The following is a 20,004-nucleotide window of genomic DNA, read 5'->3' on the forward strand; positions in this document are numbered from 1 at the left end:
CTACATATTGGAAGTATTATTATAAACTAGAGTTAGATGAGATTTAAATGATAAAAAAAAAGATCAATAGAAGTCTCCTAAAATTATGATTAGAAAATACAAGTGGCCTTTGATTCTTTGATAGATAAATAGTCACTTTAACTTTCTTTCTTTCTTTGTTAATGAATGAGGTGATCTTATTTTTCTCTCATGCTCCATCAGGAAGTACTATAACTAGAATTAGATAAGATTTAAATGATAAAAAAAAACAATAGAAGTATCTTAAAATTAAGATTAGCAAATACAAGTGGCTTTTGATTCTTTTAAAAAGTAGGAACTTCTACTGTTATGATCACCTAATAATTTGGAACATTATTCATGAATCCAAATCCAACTGTTTACCAAATAATTTACAAATAACACCTTACTACAATTTGTTTATAAATAAATAATGTTTTCTGTTTTTATTATTTATAAATAGACCCAAAATATCAAGTCACACTTTAATAAACAGATATAATCTAAGTTAATTATAAAACAAATTAGACCTCGAAAACAGTAGTAAAATCACATCCAAACACTGAATTCTAAAAAAATAATGAAAGATAAAGGAAATATAAAAAAAAATTTATTTTGAGTGAAAGAAATATAATAATATTATTTTGAGATAGATCAGGAAAAGGGAGGGTTTTGTTTGTAATATAGGTGTTGTTTATAATTTTCTCAACAACAACAAATAAAAAAATATAAAAAAAGAGCAGTGGGATTTAGGCTTTGATCCAAATTAGAATAAGTTTAATTGGATTGATAGCAATTAGATCAATTGGACTCTTGTCTTGATTTGGGTCCAGACAAGAGAATCTAGTTCCCACGTTTAAACTTCCTGCAATAAATTTCTCTGCTCACGTGTACACGTAGTGATTAAAAAATGTCAAGGTTTTAGCTACTTGTGTGTGGTTTTATGCCAACTCACGGACTCATAAGACGACACACTCGCCTCTCCATAAAATGCCGTTCATTGCTTACACTTTGGTCCACGCACGCAGCCTCTCCACCTCTGCCGAGTTCATCACCTCCATCTCTCTTCTCCTCCTTGTAAGTTCTCTTCTCTTCTCTTCTCTTTTCTTTCATGGGTCCTTTTATTTTGCTAAAAATGGTGCTTGTTTAGCTGTATTTTGATGCTATCTTTGATGGGTCTTGGCGAAAAAAAGAAAAATAAAGAAAATCATACACGGCTCTTCTTGCTCTGCGTTTGATCAGAAGGTGATGATAAAATTTTTTGGTTATGCTTGTGCATGTTGTCAAAGTAGAAGTAATCTGAGTTGTTATAGTGTTTTGCTTATAGATTTCGTTTTGGCAATGGATTAGAGTTATGGTGTGGTTGATGAGATTCTTGAATACTAGGTTATGGATTTTGTGATGTTTATGGGCATTTGGGTATATAGGGCATATCAATAACAAGATGGAGATCACTAATGTTTCGGAGTATGAGGCGCTTGCGAAGCAGAAGCTGCCGAAGATGGTCTACGACTACTATTCATCAGGTGCAGAGGATGAATGGACCCTCAAGGAGAACAGGGAAGCCTTCTCAAGGATCCTGTAAGGGTTTTTCTGTTGTTTTTCTTCTTCTTTTTTCCATTTATCTAACTATAGCAGTCTCTTTGATCTTTCTTTGAAAGTGTTCATATAGCATTCTGATTCTAAGATCAGCTAAATTTGGCCATTGGATGGTCTTCATACATTTGATGTGACCCAGATACATTTTTGTTCATATTGACCTGAGTTTTTCAGAAACTTCGAGTAGTTTATCTTATGCCACACATAATTTATGATAGAGAGGCCTACTTGATTCAAGAAAAACTCAGATGATGCTAAAGTGGGGCCCATATTGAACTAATGAGAAAACTTATCTAGAAAGCTGGAGTACAAGAAAAAGGGAGTTTAGGTGAAGTAATGGTCTGAAAGGTCAAATATGACGAAGGATACACGTACAACATAACAGTAATTGTTGTGAAGAAACCTTCCAATTTTTTTAATGATAGTAGAGAGACAGAATCATCTATATACTTTGATGAAGAATCCATAGATTTATCTGCTATATGTAAGACTCTTACATATTTGAGATGGATATTCTTGTGGTCAAACAATCCAACTCTGAGAGTAAATGTTATAACTGTTAGATATGATGTCTCATTGTCGGCAATATGCAGCTTGCAATTCAATTCACTTACTGATTTTTATGGTTTGATACTAGGTTTCGGCCCCGTGTACTTATTGATGTGTCCAATATTGACATGACCACCACCGTTTTGGGATTCAAGATATCCATGCCCATAATGATTGCTCCCTCAGCCATGCAGAAAATGGCACATCCTGAAGGTTTGTCCCTATGGTATTGCTTTTCTCATCTCAGAGAAATTATAGTGAATCATGTTATAACACCCATACGACCCTTAAGCCAACACTTAACTTGATTGATCGTTCATTTGTTTAAACAAAGCTTCAAAAATCGAAATACGAATAACTTCTTTGAGCTTCCTTTTTTTGCGTCAGAAATTCAGATATTCTATCTATTTGTCTATGTAACAATTGTATTAGCTCTTTGTATCAGGTAGACAGGTGTTCCATCTATTTGTCTATATAACAAATCTATCTACTTGTCTTGTGAAGGATTGTCTCATATGGAAATTTGTCCGAAATGCAGGGGAACTAGCCACAGCAAGGGCAGCATCGGCAGCTGGGACTATAATGGTTTGTCTCTCTTATTCATCTCATGGTACATGAGTTGAAATTTGGCCTCCAAACGGAAGCACTTTGAAGCTTATATAAGATCAAAGTTGTATTTTCTTATCTTCAGCATCTCTTTAAATCTACTTAAAGGAAAAAAGTAGCTATGTGGTTGTATCTGTCATTTTCCTTTGGCTAACTGCAACATATGACCTACTGTATTATACCCTTAAAAGTGTTCCAAATCTCAGATTGTGTAGAAGTACACCCAAGAAATTTTATCGCAGCAGCTTCCTCTGTGTCATTCTAGCCTTGCCTTCATCTCTCTTATATTTCAGTATATTTTGTTTAAGTTATTTCGTTGGTGTTTCTCAGTCACTTGTTTGTTTACTTCCAGACATTGTCATCATGGTCTACTTGCAGCGTTGAAGAGGTTAATTCAACAGGACCAGGAATTCGCTTCTTCCAGCTTTATGTAACTATTCTGTTAACCTGCTCCATTAACAGATATGTTTCGTATGTGGGACTGTAAATGACTGCCTCAATTTTAATTCGAGCAAGTCTGAGCTGACCTTTTATTATCTGAAAAGCACTTAAGTGGCTTTTCTATGAGATTAGCCTCAGATCACTGACTTGACTTTGGCTGTTTTAGTTAATATAATCAGACAGAAGCAAGTCACAAAAAGAAGAGTTTGGGTTGTTAATAAACAGTTTCATTCATTTGCAGCCCTATTTGTATATTTTGTTAGGAGAGCTTATTTTGCATGAGTTCCACTCAAATCACATTTCTCTTCGTGTTAGGTCTACAAGGACAGGAGCATAGTTAGGCAACTGCTCAGAAGAGCTGAAAGAGCTGGTTTCAAGGCAATCGCTCTCACAGTAGATACTCCAAGACTTGGCCGTAGGGAAGCAGACATAAAAAATAGGTAGGCCTAATAAATTCATCCATCGACATATACCAGTGATCTGCAAATAGTCTTGCTGATAACTCTGTTGCTAAGTAGGATTCTTTATCTATATACACATTCTGCAGTACCTTACATAAAGAAACTTATATCTTGGAAATGTAGAATATTTTACCTTCCAGAGAGACCACATGATAGTAGAAAGTACAAAAATCAAACACAATTCCAAGACCAGCTTCTCTATTTTTGTTCAAAGCCTCAATCATAGAACTTTTCAATCTTTTCTATAGTAAGATTTAAGGGTCTAAATTCAGCATCATATCCTCTTCTTCTTTAGCCTGCCTCAAGTGATCAGTCCATTGGCATAAGCTATACTATCCAGAAGAAATGATGAAAGTCAAATTCTTTATTTAATTCAAAATATTTACTTAAATGTGTCTAAATCTACAAGAAATTTTCTTCTTTCAGAATTGAATTATCCTATAAATGACCTATCGCAGATTCACTTTACCTCCATCTTTGACACTGAAGAATTTCGAGGAGCTAGATCTTGGCAAGATGGATAAGGTTAATAGAGACTGATTCACTTTTCTGTACCCCTCCGACCTGAATTCTTTCTACTGTAGTTATTCATATATGTATGTCATGCTGCAGACAAATGATTCTGGCCTGGCTTCCTATGTTGCTGGTCAAGTTGACCGCTCTCTGTCCTGGAAGGTATATTTGTTACTTAAACTGACTGGTGTAAATTAGAATATCAACATAAGTATGCAAACCTCTATAATTATCACAGCGAGGAATTTGTTTATGCTTTCTAAATAATATGGCTTCAATTTCTGGCTATAGAAAGTTCGTTATGATGTAAATACATATATAATGATGGTGCAAAATACAAATATAATAAAGTTATCCTTCTGAAATTTATTTTTGCCGTGTTGATGAAAGTACATTTCTAATATGGCAACTTATATTGAGCAGGATGTCAAATGGCTGCAGACAGTTACTTCATTGCCAATTGTAGTGAAAGGAGTTATGACTGCAGAAGACGGTACCTGTTCAGATTCTAAAACAAATCAGATTTCATTGAGCTGAGGAATTATCTATTTCCTATACATTGGCAATATAACGAATGATCTAACTCTCATTATACATGCAGCAAGATTGGCCATCGAGGCTGGGGCTGCTGGTATCATTGTGTCCAATCATGGAGCTCGCCAGCTAGATTATGTTCCCGCAACAATCAGCTGTCTGGAAGAGGTCCACAACTTCTACAGAATTGTTTCACGACTATGCAGTATATAATGAAGAATCTCCATTTATATCTAAGAATCTAACATCCAGCAGTTTACAAAGTCATAGATGCTATTTTACTTTGTCTATTGGAATTATTAACTGTTAGTTTTGTATTCATGGATAAGTTGGTAACTACGACTACCGTTATTTAAATTGTAGTTTGTCATATAACTACTATTATGTTATTAATACGTATGTACTGATCTAGATGTTCTCTGAATTCAGGTTATCAAAGGAGCGCAGGGACGTGTCCCTGTCTTCCTAGATGGCGGGGTTCGCCGTGGCACAGATGTTTTCAAGGCATTAGCTTTGGGGGCTTCTGGAGTATTTGTAAGTACAAAAGACAGAACGAATAGGAAAAATATGTCTAGTTTTCAACATCATGTTCTTGTAAACCTTGACATTACTGCTGCAAAATCTAGTAGTATGATGCTCTTATATTTTCGTCTCCTTGAAGCAGTCTTCTCAATTCTGTCAAGCTTATATCATAATGTCAATCTCAGATCGGACGGCCTGTTCTGTTCTCATTGGCCGTGGACGGTGAGGCTGGTGTGAAGAAGATGCTCCAGATGCTTCGCGATGAGTTAGAGCTTACTATGGCACTGAGTGGTTGCACCTCCCTGAAAGAGATCACGCGCAATCACGTCATCACCGAGGCTGACAAGTATCGCCTTTCTCGGTTGTAAACATCACAAATCTAGAAGAGTGCTTATTCTTATTAGTTTCAGTTATATCTGCAAATAAGTTGAAGAACTCAGTATCTTCTTTGTTTTGCTCTAGCAGTATATTAGGAAATGCTTGGAATATATCTAGTTATCCTCAGCAATAATAATAGATAGTTTGATGAGCATAAGTATCTGAATGCATGAGCAATTTACAGATGATATATTTTTGTACTTTCATATTAGTAGCCCACTAGGGAAGATTAAACTCAACAGATACATAGAAAATATACAAGCAGTTTCATGAAGAGAAAGGCAGCCGACGATCATCGTAAGGATACAAGCGGTGCATCCTGCTCATCCTCCTCCAAAGAAATACTTGCAATGGAAGAAGATAATGACGAGTGATGGTTCTCTTTCATCTCTTGCTTGGCCGCCCATATGATAGCTCTATCTAGCCTACAACTTTGTCTGAGTTGTAATAATAGTATTACTAAGTTAATACTAGTAAAAGTCGAAATCCGATAAGAAGAAGTCCCAAGTGCAAATCTTCCCTCCAATAAGATATGGTAATTGAATTCTCCTTTTGTTGTTGTTGTTGATGTTGCTGAGATAAGGCTTGGAGGTGGCCATTAACAAAGCTTTGTTTCTTTTTGCTTTTGAACACCTTCTCTTTCCTCTTTAGACCACTTAGCTCTTCCTCTGCTGTGGTCGAATTGCCAAACAAGTAAGAGAGTTCTTGAACAAACTAGCCCTCCCATATTTTGTTCTACTATTATACTTTAAAACTTAAATACAAAGATATACGAGTTTCAATCACATTAGAAAACTGCTTTTGAATTCTGTAAAAAGTTAAAATCGATGAGTAGATTGTTAAGTGTTATAATCCATTAAACCAAACGGCGATTGCTAAATATAAATTACTTTCCGGCTTAGTGATTTATATAGGAAAATTTAATATGATAAAACTCATTCAGTCTCCTATTTAACCTGATAAAAGAAAATTTGAGCTGATTCCGAACCCAAACCTGAACCCAAACCCGAAGATAGTTCAGTCCGAGTCGATCAGGCTTGTTATATAACAACCAAAATTTTGATAAAAATCTGGCGGGATTCCAACAGTAAATCATGTCAAAGAAATTGTGATATATTATCCTACAAGAAAAAAAAATCTTTAAATACTTTTCATTTTGTTTTATTTTTGTTTTAGAAAGGAAAAACATCTTCCATGTACACTAGGTGCTGGTACTTAACAATAAAGCAAATGTAACCATAACTCAAAATTTACAATCATTACTAGACCAAGGCGGATCTAGGCGAGTCTAGTCAAGCCAAGTATGAGTCTGAATCGAGCTATTTTCAAGTTTATTTTTGATCCTTCTTTGAGGTATTGTCCAAGATGAAGCCCGCTCCATTGGATTTGTTTAAACCTGAGTTATTAGTGCTAAGCTCAAGATTAGTAGCTCAATTTAACACAAAGGATGTAAGCTATTCTCTATTTACAAAAGATTGGATTGACGCTATTATTGATATTATAGTGAGGATAAGAGATTGAGATTGAGATTGAGATTGAGTTAAAAACATATTTTATTCGGATTGGACTTGATTTGTACAAAAATCATTTGTTCAGAGAGATAAAATAATTTGGTAAGAATAATTTAGTTGGTAGAGATAATAAATCTAAGAGAGAGACATAAATTAATAAATACAAGACGTGTATGATGCGATATGGGTTTTGAATTATTTTTTAATGAAAAAATAAGCAAATTTTCAAATAGCCTCCGTTATAAATTTTTTAGTTTTTTTATTTTTATTTTTTTTCTTTGTCTTTTTAGTTCAAAGCACTAACTTTTTGCCTTTTGATAAATAATATTTATTTTATTTATAAGGTATGTAATAAAATACGGTGATAGCTCAGGGGTTTTAGTGTAATTATCTCTAAAAATTTTAGATTATATTTTTATCCAATAGTGTCAACAGGACCTTTCACCTGTCATTATTACTCTTATTAATTACTACTACTTTCTCTCTCTACTTCGGATCTTGTTCGTAGATTTCTCGTGCTATAAAAACAGAGAAAAGTTTACAAAGAGACCTACAGCAAGAGACGGAGAAGAAGAGTTTGTGAAGGATGGAAAGGACCTCCTTCTCCTCCTCCCTCTTCCTCTGCCTTCTTCTCGTTGCAATCTTCTCTTCTTCTCCTTCTCTCGTGAGATGTGACGACCCATATAGATTCTTCACTTGGAATGTGACATACGGTGATATATACCCTCTTGGGGTCAAGCAACAGGTGCCCATTAATCTTCTTCTTCTTCTTCTTCTTCTTCTTTGAATGACGTGAGTTGTTTTCTTCATCTGAATGATGTGAGTGCAGGGGATATTGATCAATGGGCAGTTTCCTGGGCCTCAGATTGAAGCTGTGACCAATGACAATCTTATCATTAACGTCTTCAATAGCTTGAGTGAGCCCTTCCTTATTTCATGGTGGGTTGTTGATTTGTTTTTAACGAGTCTTTCCAATTTCTAAGATGCATCCTAAAATGGGTCAAACGTGGGGTCTTTGTAGATTCTTTAGCAAAGCAAGTGCTGATTTTTATTTTCTCTTTTAATGCTTTAATTAAACAATGCAATCCAGAATGCAGTGGGCCTTATTAAAACCAAGTCAATGAGTACAAGGACTTGTTTGGTGATCTGCCTATTTAATTATTCGCCAGTTATTATATCCAGTAGGGGGGACACAAAGTCTGCAATAATAAATGATACAGTGAGGTGCATTACTATGGTTGGATTTTCGAGGTGGATTTAAATTTGTTTCCATTGGGGGTTTGAGAACCTTGAGGCAAGAAGCTAAGGCATCGCCTTATTTGCCTGCAATGTGTTTGTCTAGGAACAAGAGACTCTGTCAGTCAGATTGGTTGATTTTTTTTAATGGTCTTGTTATTAATTTTCTATCCCTAGACTTGAGTTTACAGCTGTTCTTGTCTTTAATCCACGCAGGCTGTTTAGATGAATTATTTTCCAGGTTTTAGAGCATTATGCTTCTGTCGAAAAAATTTCATGTTCTCACATACTTCAGACATTCCTAAGCAGAGAACTAACTATAAAGGAAGTAATTCCTGGATCTTCTAAGTTGCACTTCACATACTATTTAGTCATTTTGCATGCTCGAATTTGATACATTAGTTTTACCTCTCCTGTCACTATGTGCTGATACTAATGTTACGTGATCGTCAACAGTGTCAGGATCAAGTGAGAGTTCTTATATTAGATGTGAACTATTTGAGTGATTGTTTTCTATTTTCTTTTGCAGGAATGGCATCCAGCAGAGGAGGAATTCATGGGAAGATGGTGTTTACGGCACTAATTGTGCGATTCCACCTGGAAAGAATTTCACATATATCCTTCAAGTGAAGGATCAAATTGGAAGCTACTTCTACTTCCCCTCTCTAGCCTTTCACAAGGCTGCAGGAGGCTTTGGCAGCATCAGGGTCCTTAGCCGTCCTATGATCCCTGTGCCATTCTCACCTCCTGCCGGAGATTATACAATTTTGGCTGGAGACTGGTTCAAAGCTAACCACACTGTAAGTGTATTCATTCATGCATGCTATCTTTATGTCTTGACCAAATCCTTTTTTTTTTTTGTGATAAAAGTCTTGACCAAATCTGACTATGACAAGAAGTAAATTTTATCAAAAATTATGTTCTTTCGCTTGTTTTTTTTTCTATAACATTGTTGCAAAATTTTAAACTTTTTCAGGACCTGCAAACTATCTTAGACAGTGGGCATGATCTTCCTTTCCCTGATGGACTTCTCATCAATGGCCAAGGTTTAAATGGAAATGTTTTTACAGTTGAACAAGGTAGATCTATTTTCTTGCCTTGCATTGGCACTCAAATATTTTGTGATCTTAATTAATAACGCCTACTGGCTTTTCCAGGGAAGATGTATCGGTTTCGGATTTCTAATGTAGGTCTAGCAAGTTCGATAAATGTAAGATTTCAAGGCCACACTATGACTCTGGTTGAGGTGGAAGGGTCTCACACAGTTCAAAACACATACGATTCACTCGACGTACACTTAGGCCAGTCTTATTCAGTTCTTGTCATAATGGATCAGCCAGCGCAGGACTACTACATTGCAATTTCTACACGTTTTACTGATCCAGTGCTCACATCTGCTGCCATCCTTCACTATAGCAACTCCGCTAGCTCGCCCGTGGGACTACCACCAGGAGGACCTACAGATGAGATAGACTGGTCCCTTAACCAGGCGAGATCAATTCGGTAAAGTACAACTCCACCCTTTTTTGTGGTTGATTCGTTATCGAATGAATTATTAGAATAAACGGTACACTGATGTGTGAAAAATTCAGTTCATTATCGCAATTAATTCTGACATTATAGAACGTATTCTTGGACCTTAAATTATGTAAAAATCCTTTGTAATCTAATAGTGAATCTATTGCCCTTAACTTACAAGACATATGTCTGATATTTAGGTGATACATTCTGAATGTAATACTGAAACTAAATGTAACTGATGAGAACAATTTGCTGCTTGGTCAAATTCCTTCCTTTGTATTGCAAATTACAAGTCCTACTTTGTGACTGCTGATCTCATTTAAACTTTAAACTTGAAACCAGACGGAATCTGACATCAAGCGGCCCGAGGCCAAACCCACAAGGCTCCTATCACTATGGGTTGATCAATACTACCCGAACCATTAGGCTTGCGAATTCTCCACCAGTCATCAATGACAAGCAGAGATATGCCGTCAATAGTGTTTCATTTATTCCATCTGATACACCGCTCAAGATTGCTGACTTCTATAATATCCCTGGAGTGTTCACACTTGGAAGTATACCTGATAATCCAACCTATGGTGGAGGCTATCTTCAGACATCTGTTATGGCAGCTGATTTCCGTGATTATATCGAGATTATCTTTGAGAACAGTGAGAATTATGTGCAGTCTTGGCATATTGATGGGTATTCCTTCTTTGTTGTCGGGTAAGTACATTGTAAAAAATTCTCAACTTCTGCTCTATCTAGTAGTGGAATGTGCAAATGAAAAGTTTTACCAATTGGCAGAATGGATGGAGGACAATGGACACCTGCAAGCAGGGACAACTACAACTTGAGAGATGCTGTTGCTCGCAGTACTGTACAGGTATAATGCTGTGTGTTTTGGCTAAAAATCTCCAAGAAAGACATACATCCTATTAATATTGAATGAGCTGAATACTTAATACAAGATTCAATTAGACTTCCTAGGAAGGGCCAGCTATTTCATGTACCAAGATACTTGTAAGACAAATGAAGTTCTGAACTCCAGTAGCAGAGATTTGAAAAAGTTCACTTACTTGGAAGTGTAGATAAATCACCACATATAGCTGAAATTTGGCCAAAATTGCAGATCTAATATAGATTTCTTCTTTCTTTTTCAGGTGTATCCGCAATCATGGACTGCGATATACATATCGTTAGACAATATGGGCATGTGGAATATAAGATCAGAGAATTGGGCCAGGCAGTACCTTGGACAGCAATTCTATCTCCGCGTATACTCTCCAACACATTCATCAAGGGACGAGTTACCAATTCCAAGGAATGCCATTCTCTGCGGTCGGGCTTCAGGCCGACGAACTAGGCCACTCTGACCCATGACATATCTGATTAATGTCTGTATGTCACGAAGGGGTGACATATTCTTCCTAGAGATTTAGAGTAGGAGATGCTGCAGCTTAGGATCTTTTCATATCATATCTTCAAGATTTCAACTGTTCTTTTAACTTGTATAATTGAGAAAAAAAATTGCGGTACATGCTTTTGTTAGTTCTTAGATTATGACAATCAGTTGCTTCTTCTCTCAAAATTGTAACTGTTCTACTCTTATAACTTCATTCTGGTCATAAGATAAGATCTTGTTGCTACTTTTAGTAATAGGTACTTCTGAGAAAGTATTGGGGATTATACCCCAATTAAAACTACTTTGTTGTCAATCTATGATGCCACTTTTGGATTAATCTTACTTTCCTACCACAAAGTCGATTAATGTTGTCATAAATCCTAGTCATAGCAACATGCAACACATAGTTATGTTAAACAACTAAGTTACACGTAATCAAAATGTTAAACAACTAAGTTATCGAAAAACATGCATCTGGTATGAAAACTAGCAATTATAACCGTTAGATTAAGATTATAAATTTTAGAGGGATATTAAAATATTTATCGATTGTGATAAATATGATTAGACTTTAATTATAAAAAATTATCATTTAATACTAGGCAATTTAAATTTGATTCTTTACTTTTAAAAGAGAAAACTTCAATTTAAATATAATTCTACATCTCTATCTATTATCAAATTTTAGTTTAAATTAATCTTAAATAACGAGAGGTATATATAAATAATTAAAAAATAACTGAAGAGATATAATTCATTCAGCTTTCATCAAATTGATTTTATATATATATATATATATATCACTCTCGGTTAAGATTATATGTCATTTATTTCATAAATTATTAAGATAATATAATTATTAAAAAAATAACTTCTAGATTGATATATATTTAAAATAGATAATTATATCCTTCATAATATTATCCTATCATCGAGGAATTGTGTAATTTGACTCCTCCTTTTTTCTATAATTTTTATTTAATATTTAATATTATTTTGACTAATTGATATAGTTTTTTACGAGAGTAATTTAGGTATTTATAAATTATTTTATATATTATAATATAATATTTTTTTAATATGTACTTGGTTAAAAAAAACTACGGGTGCGTGAATTACAAAATAGATAGGGTGTGATTTGTAAAATTCTCTATAATAAACTCCACGATCGCGATCCCAACTCGATCTCCGTAAACGATCGAGAAGCCCTAGAAGCAAAACCCCAGCACGACATCGAGACGATGGTAAAGCGCAATACCTCTAATGTTGTGGTTCTTCTTCCGATCTTGCTTTATTTTCATCAAATTGCAGTTCCGATCGCGAAGTCTCGTTTGCTTTCCATCAGATCGAACCCTCGATTCACTTTTCTCCTCTATCTTTAGGTTCTTCTGCAGCCAGATCCGTTCCTTAATGAGCTTACAAGTATGTACGAGAGGAACACGGAGAAGGGATCTGTTTGGGTTACTTTGAAGCGCTGTGAGTCCTTTCTATATCATTTTTGTGTTAAATTTTGGCCTTGGAGATTTAAATTTTGGTTTCGGCTTGGCTTCGGTTGAGTTTGACAAGGTTGATTTTGTCAGCATGTCAAAAGTCTAAGGCAACTAGGAATAAGATGGCGAGTGCAGGAGAAGCTATTGAATATAGATGTCTTGTTCGTGCTACTGATGGAAGAAAGACCATCTCCACTTCGGTATATTTGTTGCTAAATAACCTTCTTTTAATTGTCCTGGACTCAGTTTCTTCTATTATTTCTAGTTTGGTGGTAGATGATAAATTATTGTATTTTTTACCAAAATAGATTTTAGTTTGTATTTAGCATTTCATTGCAATTAGAATACACAATAACATTCTGTTAGTTTATAACTTTTAAGATGGTTAAAATTTTGGTGCCAACTCCATGACCGAAACCAAAATGTTTAATTTTAATTGGAATCCGGAACCTGTTTCAGAATGTGTTCATTATTGAACTTGGGCCAAAACAGACTTATAGGATGAGATGAGATCTTTATCTATATGGTCAGTTGTGGTCCTCCTGTTGTGTTTGTCAGTTCCTGTATAAGTTTGACTGTGGTTTCGAGAGGTCATATAATATGAAACGAAGTGCTTCAGTCATTAGATGGCATTGATGGTTAAGGCATTGCTCCCGTGTCTCCACTTGTTCATGTTTGAGTTATAATGGTGGTCCTGAGATAATGCTGCATAGTCTGTACTTTATGTTGAAAGGAGAGTTAACTGATTGACATGAAATTCTTGAGTGGAAAGAACTGAATCACCTTAAAAAGGAAACAGAGAGGCACAGCATTTGTAACCAAAATATTAGCCTGTGAAAGCCAGGCTCACCTGTTTGGTTCTTCCAGTATGATGAGAATGGAGAGCCGAAACTCTTTTTAGCACATGCATGATAGGACGGGAAAAAGATCTTGTTGAAAAATATGGATAATTCCATTTATGCTTTTCTAAACTATTTATATCTTCCACATACACTCATTGAATATATTTTTTTACACATACATCCCTGAATCGAAAAAAAAATGTTTTAAGGATCCATATAGTTACTTTTTCTTCTTGGTTCAAAGGGGTATATGTAGATAATTTTCTTATTTCAGAGGGCGTATGTGGGAAATAAAAAAGTTAAAATAGTGTATGTAAAAATAGTAATAGTTTGGAAATCTAAGTAAAATTATCCCTAAAAAATTAGGCATAAGTAACTAATGTTGGGCAACAAGTTGATCATGATCAACCAGATGACAAGGAAAGGCATGGTTATCCATATCACTTTATCTATTAAGAATTAATGTTGTAAATCATTGTGAGAACATGGAAACATGATTTCAGGGGTAGAATTGTACAGATTATGCTTTCCATTTTCTTATTTCATCTTATTTCCAGGCAGATAAAAACCTCTTTAATCAGTACTGATTTTATTAGTTGTCCAGCAAAGATGTTACTTGTTTTGTCCAATATGCGATGTAATCTGTAGTCTTGTTGATATTCGTAATATTGCCTGTAAAACTACGCATGCTTAATATTAGTAGATCCAGATCCTATGTGCCACTGTAACCAGGTTCAAGAATCTGACATGCTAGACACAATACATTGTCTATATTAAGAAACAATGAATCTCAACCGAATCCATAAGTCTTGTCCTTTGGTTTTAGTTTAGTGTGGCAATGAGAAAACATATATGCAAAAAGTTGAGTATGGGCGAAATATGGAGAGTAGGACAGATGAGTAGCTTACTAGAGAAGATAGAATAGAAAATGAGTGTGTTTGACACAAGGCCTGAAGGTAGTAACTGTAGAGGATCGTTATGTGAGAATTGATTGTGATATTTTTGATATCTCCAAATTAGATGACATAGTTCATCTAATGTGAGAGTGATGAGCTTTGTTTTGTATTTGTTGTTGTTTCATTGCAGTAGAGGGTGATCAAAATTATGCTTGAAGTACTTGAAGCAGAATTTTTGGCTAATTGTCATGAATATTGCTGTTGATGTACACATCTCCTCCTTTTTCAGCAACTGTTTAATGGTACATTTGTTGAGCAGCCATTCTTCCTCAGTTTGATCAATCAGTCATTTCTTGCCTTATGAAGATTAAAATATAACATCCTTTGAAACCATCTATGATTGTTACATCTTTTATTTCCTTTACAACTCTGTGATCATTATTAAAACAAATCATTAGAATGTAAGAAGGTTAATGTAAGCTTGCAAATAGTATTTACCAGTTAGGGTTATCCTGGAGGATGTTACCAATACTGTTAAATTGCAACTAATACAGGGATGGTCTTGTCCTGGAATATGTAATAATATTGGAATGCTGTATTGTCCAGCTCTCTGCTAAGGATCACCAAAAATTCCAAGCTTCTTATGCCACGATCCTTAAAGCTCATATGAGTGCTTTGAAGAAGAGGGAGAGGAAGGACAAGAAGAAGTCTGCTGAAGCTGAAAAGAAGCCGGTGTCATCCAAGAAGAAAGAGTCCTCAAAGAAGCCTGCACCCTTAAAGACCTGAATTTGAGCCAGATTTATTTGTTTAGCTCAAATATCAGATTGAAATTTGGAAGTTTTGGAGATGCTATCTTTTTCCCCTGGCTGTGTTGCGCGCATGAGGAGAACTGTGGATACTGTAAAGAGTCGCGACATTTATTCCATCTTTGTCGAAGTACTTTTGACACAGTTGCATTTGGCAGGTTGTATTTTTTGTCAAAATGCATCAGTTGGACATGTCAGTGATAATTATTTTCATTGGAAAGAAAATCTCTACTCTATAATTTAGTTTTTAACTTCTTAAATTATTTCTTTTTTGTCAAATTCTCCTCCCTGCAGTTTTAAATTAATTGGAAGCAGCTAATCTGAGTGTTTGTAGAGTGAGTCAATTCTACACGAATTCTCGAACGCTAGTGATTGTGTAGATAGGACATCAAAATGATGCAAGATGGCACTGGTTGGGGAAAAGAAGTTTGACAGACTTGAGCTAAATGAATTTTTGAACTTTTTAACCATGATATTTGTTTTACTACCAGATGATGTGATCTACACAACCTACCGATACTGATTTGAAATACGTGGAGCATGAGAAGTAAAATAAAATTAAGATTGAAGCTGCTGGCAAACTAGTGCGTCTACTGGACCAGGATTATTAAGAGTTAATTTCGAAAAAGTGAGTAACTTTGACCCCCCTCCCCACCCCCCAAAAAAAAAGACAACCTATTGCTTACGCAGGGGAAATGTTCTGTTAAATTTCCCTTCTCTCTGGATTTGATTTGAGATTATAGATCATCTCGTACTGCCAAACATTAGGTGACCAAAAATATATAGATTTCAATGGCGGTTAAAATCGGTACTTCTAAGATATCTTGCAAAAGAAAGAAAAGATAATCATGAGCAAGTCCCGTCTTTTATATGTTCTGTATGCCAAGCTGCGTAAGAAGTGCATTCAGTAGGTAATGTACATTATACCATGTTAATTTGAGAAGTAAAAATGGAGAAGCATTGAAGCATGAACATTTATTTCAAGAAGCATAAAGTAACAGTGCTTCAAGTCAACAGTGGAGAACATCAAAGGAAAAAAAAAAGGTCCCATCACAAACTTAAAAAAAAAAGATTGCTTCCAGATTCAAGTAGGAAGTTTCAAAGAGTTAGGTAACAACATTTCTTAACTCATCTGAAGCAAGTTAAGTGGGAGAGAGTTGGCAGCTCAAACTCATATTCTAGGAGGGCTTATAATACTTGGTTGCAACAAAGGGCATCTTGGTGACAACTGCATCATAGGATTTCCCGCGGACAACAACTTTGAACTCGGTCCCAGGTTTGTGGAGACCAGACTTCACATATCCCATAGCTATATTCTTCTTCAGACATGGGCTGAATCCTCCACTAGTCACCTCACCAATGTTCTCCCCGCTGCTGCTGACAATCTCGCTGTGGCTACGAGGGGGTGGGCCTGACGAGAAAAAACCTGCACGCCTGATCTTTGGACCCTCCTCAAGCTGCTTGAGGATTACCTCTGCACCCAGGAAGCCACCTTCTGCTCTTCGTCTCTTACCAATCGCCCATGTAAGGCCTGCCTCAACAGGTGTGATGTGTTGCTCCATATCATTACCATATAAACAAAGGCCAGCTTCAAGCCGAAGACTGTCACGGGCACCTAACCCTGTCAATCTCACCTTCCCTTCAGACTTCTCCAGGATTGCTTTTGCAAGATCTACAGCATTCTCCGAGGGAACAGAGATTTCAAACCCATCTTCACCAGTGTAGCTGAAATTTTCAGGAACATGGAGATAAGAGGTGAAGGATTAGCAACCCAAGAAGTTGCACGTAGGTGTGCCACCTCGCTTGAGTTAGATGACAGAGAAGATTTTAAAATATGACAGAAAGAAAAGTTCACACTTCTGTACTAAGTCATAATCATATCTTCTTTTATAATACATATTCAAGATTTCAAAGTAATATAGCCTCCAGGAATTCTTGTTTTGGACTCTCAAGTACCATGAGCAAAAATTACTCACAGCAGTCCAGAAGCATATATTTGTCCTATAAAGTAGTTATCAGTAAGAAAGTTCTGCCCTTCTGGCAGAGGCATTAGCCAATGAATGGAGGCAAATAAGAATCTCAAAGAAGCTAATGCAGGTCATAAGATGAGTAACACAAGTCCACATAATAAGTAGGTCATAAGAAAAACTTTAGTACTCCCATAAAACTGAACTGCCTAAATTCTGAAACTACATGGGTTCTTTATTGTTTGTGCTAAATGAATTCAAGTTGCTAACTACTTGATGTTGAATAGTGCAAAAAAGATAAATATCACATGAAAGCCTCCAATTTGCCATCACTATACGTGTAGGGTGTCATGGAATTTTCTCAACATTTATGAATGAACTAGGAATGAAAGATGGATGTTTTAAGACTAGTAATGAATGTCGAAGACATAAATTAAGCTAGATCCTTTGAAGGAATAGAAACATTAATAGTGAGTTGATGAAGGAATTGAGGAGAAGAAGAAACAATTCATAATTATTTAAATTACATTATAGCTGAAAAAAGTTCTCTTATTTCAAAATGAACCGTAAGAAATGAGAGTCAACTGTGATGGTTTTTAATATGCTCCTGCATGTAAAGTATTTCTGGTACATTACTTCTGATATCTCGGAAAATAAGAAGTGAACAAATTGCGACCAAAATTAACTCCATAAAAAATGCTCTAGCTGGTTTTGTGTTGAAATTTCATGGAGTCATATTGCATTCCTACCATAAAAAAAGAAGGATCACAAGTTACAAAGAAATGAAGGAAGTGTACCCGGTTCTTGTGAGATAACAATGAGATCCATTGATATCCAATGTCTTAAATTCACCAAAGTACATTTTGCTCAAATCATCTTTCGTCAGAAGCTGAAGAACTGATCCAGCCAGAGGACCCTGTTTGTATCGATAGAAAATTTAAGCTATTTCAATCATTTGATGATCCTAGAAGTCAATCAGAGAAGAATAAGCTACTTCTGAAGATGAGAGAAAAAAATTCTACTGAAGATACTAGTTAAAACATATTTTTGCTGCATAAGTTGTCTCAGTGGTCTATACTTTTAGCAACAACCTCTTCACAGCCACCAAACTATCCAGAGAGATGTAATTTTATCAAGTATAATACTTGAGGCTAAATGAAGGGTATCCATAGGACACTAAATATTCATACTTGATTCCAGCATTATCATAGCTCCACCCAGTCATTCCAAATGTTTGATCTCCACGAATGATAGCTAAGCAAGGGAGATTCTATGATTTATCAGAACAAGTCATCAAAAAGATCCATACAGAAGAACAAACAACACATCAATAAAAAAAATTAAAAATCCAAAACCCTAGAATAAGTAAATAAAACTAAACTCGCCACAAATTATTACCACAATCTACTATCCCCTAGCAAATCAGAAAGATCAAAACTCCCAGAGAAGAACAACCCCATCTATGGCATTTCATCAAGTAGATCTACGAGTCAGACTCCATTCAAGTTGTCACCGTTTACAATCCAAAACTACATAAGATGCCAACTAACCAGAAAGATCAGAACTCCCACAGAAGAACAACCACATGTACGACATTTCATCAACTAAATTTACGAGTCAGACTCCATTCAAGTTGTCACCGTTTACGATCCAAAACTAAATAGGATGACCCCTTTCACAACTTATTCCTAGTAAAATGTCAACAGAACATTCCAAAACGATTTTTAAAAAAAATAGAAAAAAATTCCGAATTTTGATGCCAAATTGGATAGATCTCGCACCTGGAGCGCAAGAAGCGACCTCTCATCATGTATGTGCCATTTGACATCCCCTCCCTTCCCCTTAAACGCCTCCATATGCTCCCCAATATGCGCCAAGTCCTTATCCCTGCATCCAGCATTAACGACCAAGTAGATGTGATCCTCCGTCACCTTCGTAACCACGGAATCATCAATCGCGCCGCCTTTCTCATTCGTAAACACCGTCAAGGTCCCCGTCCCGGGGCGCAGCCCCGCCACGTCAGCTATGACGAGCTTCTCGAGGAACTTGATGGCGTCTTTCCCGGTGAGGCTGAGGCCGCACATGTGGGAGACGTCGAAGAGGCTTCCATTGGCGCGGCAATTGAGAGTAGAATCCATGATGGAGTCCTTGTATTGGATCGGCATGCTCCAGCCGGCGAAAGGCACCATCTTTCCGCCGTTCTCGACGTGGAAGTCGTACAGAGACGTCTTCTTGAGGTCGGCATCGGAGGCGAAGGAACGAGATTTGGGCCGGGAGGAGGAGAGGCGGCGTGTTAGGGTTTGGCGAAGCTGCCAAAGGCCAGCCCCTCTCATGGTGATATTGAGGAGAGAGAGAGAGAGAGAGAGAGAGAGGTGTGTGTGTGTGTGTGTGTGTGTGTGTGTGTGTTTGCTTATTGTAATGGGTTGGTGAGGGTGGGATGGAGTGGTTTAGATGTTAAACGAGGGCTTCTAACTTTGGGTTGGGTTTTGAGGGGGTGGGTGGAGGAGGATTCCTGAGCAAAATTGGAAGGTAGGATAATGGGGGATTGGTAGTGAGTGGCAGCCATCTCATTGTCTCTTTCACTCTTCTCATGGTCATCCCTTTTTATATAATCAAATGTTTTGTTACCTTGTTCTGCTACTCTAATTTAGTAGTAGCTCTCTGATTATATATTTTTAAATAAGTTTTTAACAAAATTAATATAAGCATCACTGCTTGCTTAACTTAAAAATTCTGAAAACTCCCATC

General features: G+C 36.2%; 4 protein-coding genes across 9 annotated transcripts; 3 read left to right on the top strand and 1 right to left on the bottom strand.

Annotated features, from left to right (window-relative positions):
• The first annotated feature begins 989 nt into the window (after positions 1 to 989).
• LOC140795174 (glycolate oxidase 3) lies at positions 990 to 5,757 on the top strand. 5 transcript variants are annotated; one of them, XM_073147600.1, is made up of 13 exons: positions 990 to 1,074; positions 1,148 to 1,242; positions 1,425 to 1,578; positions 2,234 to 2,358; positions 2,684 to 2,730; positions 3,104 to 3,181; positions 3,508 to 3,632; positions 4,112 to 4,178; positions 4,266 to 4,328; positions 4,590 to 4,659; positions 4,768 to 4,868; positions 5,130 to 5,234; positions 5,408 to 5,757. In XM_073147600.1, the coding sequence occupies exons 3-13, from the start codon at positions 1,442 to 1,444 to the stop codon at positions 5,588 to 5,590; spliced, it is 1,101 nt and encodes a 366-aa protein (XP_073003701.1). In that variant the 5' UTR covers positions 990 to 1,074; positions 1,148 to 1,242; positions 1,425 to 1,441; the 3' UTR covers positions 5,591 to 5,757. The 5 variants fall into 5 exon arrangements, with proteins under 5 accessions (XP_073003701.1, XP_073003705.1, XP_073003702.1 ...); XM_073147602.1 differs by having other exon boundaries at positions 1,056 to 1,074; positions 1,191 to 1,242; XM_073147604.1 differs by lacking the exon at positions 1,148 to 1,242 and having other exon boundaries at positions 996 to 1,074; positions 1,425 to 1,582.
• A 1,891-nt stretch (positions 5,758 to 7,648) lies between these two features.
• LOC140795198 (L-ascorbate oxidase homolog) lies at positions 7,649 to 11,556 on the top strand. Of its 2 annotated transcripts, XM_073147633.1 has the most exons (8): positions 7,649 to 7,856; positions 7,941 to 8,050; positions 8,877 to 9,147; positions 9,324 to 9,426; positions 9,505 to 9,850; positions 10,211 to 10,576; positions 10,658 to 10,736; positions 11,014 to 11,556. In XM_073147633.1, exons 1-8 carry the CDS (start codon positions 7,698 to 7,700, stop codon positions 11,224 to 11,226), a joined length of 1,647 nt encoding a protein of 548 aa, XP_073003734.1. In that variant the 5' UTR covers positions 7,649 to 7,697; the 3' UTR covers positions 11,227 to 11,556. The 2 variants fall into 2 exon arrangements, with proteins under 2 accessions (XP_073003734.1, XP_073003735.1); XM_073147634.1 differs by lacking the exons at positions 7,649 to 7,856; positions 7,941 to 8,050 and adding an exon at positions 8,425 to 8,480.
• Positions 11,557 to 12,376: 820 nt separating this feature from the next.
• On the top strand, positions 12,377 to 15,549 carry LOC140795647 (signal recognition particle 14 kDa protein). The gene is made up of 4 exons (XM_073148332.1): positions 12,377 to 12,499; positions 12,638 to 12,731; positions 12,836 to 12,945; positions 15,090 to 15,549. Exons 1-4 carry the CDS (start codon positions 12,497 to 12,499, stop codon positions 15,267 to 15,269), a joined length of 387 nt encoding a protein of 128 aa, XP_073004433.1. The 5' UTR covers positions 12,377 to 12,496; the 3' UTR covers positions 15,270 to 15,549.
• A 690-nt stretch (positions 15,550 to 16,239) lies between these two features.
• LOC140795610 (aminomethyltransferase, mitochondrial) lies at positions 16,240 to 19,739 on the bottom strand. Its single transcript, XM_073148287.1, has 3 exons — positions 19,038 to 19,739; positions 18,054 to 18,172; positions 16,240 to 17,014 (listed from the first exon to the last, which is right to left on the bottom strand). Exons 1-3 carry the CDS (start codon positions 19,587 to 19,589, stop codon positions 16,468 to 16,470), a joined length of 1,218 nt encoding a protein of 405 aa, XP_073004388.1. The 5' UTR covers positions 19,590 to 19,739; the 3' UTR covers positions 16,240 to 16,467.
• Positions 19,740 to 20,004: the final 265 nt, after the last annotated feature.

The sequence above is a fragment of the Typha latifolia genome, chromosome 9, assembly GCF_019914945.1.
Source record: "Typha latifolia isolate L0001 chromosome 9, TyphaL0001v2, whole genome shotgun sequence".
In the NCBI taxonomy this organism is placed as follows: Eukaryota; Viridiplantae; Streptophyta; class Magnoliopsida; order Poales; family Typhaceae; genus Typha; species Typha latifolia.

Excerpts from the sequence above, each read along its gene's own strand:
- LOC140795174 (XM_073147600.1), top strand. The coding sequence starts at position 1,442 with ATGGAGATCACTAATGTTTCGGAGTATGAGGCGCTTGCGAAGCAGAAG. Across the intron at positions 1,579-2,233 it reads GAAGCCTTCTCAAGGATCCT|GTTTCGGCCCCGTGTACTTA; the intron begins GTAAGGGTTTTT and ends GTTTGATACTAG. Across the intron at positions 2,359-2,683 it reads GAAAATGGCACATCCTGAAG|GGGAACTAGCCACAGCAAGG; the intron begins GTTTGTCCCTAT and ends TCCGAAATGCAG.
- LOC140795198 (XM_073147633.1), top strand. The coding sequence starts at position 7,698 with ATGGAAAGGACCTCCTTCTCCTCCTCCCTCTTCCTCTGCCTTCTTCTC. Across the intron at positions 7,857-7,940 it reads CTCTTGGGGTCAAGCAACAG|GGGATATTGATCAATGGGCA; the intron begins GTGCCCATTAAT and ends ATGTGAGTGCAG. Across the intron at positions 9,148-9,323 it reads GGTTCAAAGCTAACCACACT|GACCTGCAAACTATCTTAGA; the intron begins GTAAGTGTATTC and ends AAACTTTTTCAG.
- LOC140795647 (XM_073148332.1), top strand. Across the intron at positions 12,732-12,835 it reads TTGGGTTACTTTGAAGCGCT|CATGTCAAAAGTCTAAGGCA; the intron begins GTGAGTCCTTTC and ends TGATTTTGTCAG. Across the intron at positions 12,946-15,089 it reads GAAAGACCATCTCCACTTCG|CTCTCTGCTAAGGATCACCA; the intron begins GTATATTTGTTG and ends TGTATTGTCCAG.
- LOC140795610 (XM_073148287.1), bottom strand. The coding sequence starts at position 19,589 with ATGAGAGGGGCTGGCCTTTGGCAGCTTCGCCAAACCCTAACACGCCGC. Across the intron at positions 18,173-19,037 it reads GGTCGCTTCTTGCGCTCCAG|GGTCCTCTGGCTGGATCAGT; the intron begins GTGCGAGATCTA and ends CGATACAAACAG. Across the intron at positions 17,015-18,053 it reads TGTTATCTCACAAGAACCGG|CTACACTGGTGAAGATGGGT; the intron begins GTACACTTCCTT and ends TGAAAATTTCAG.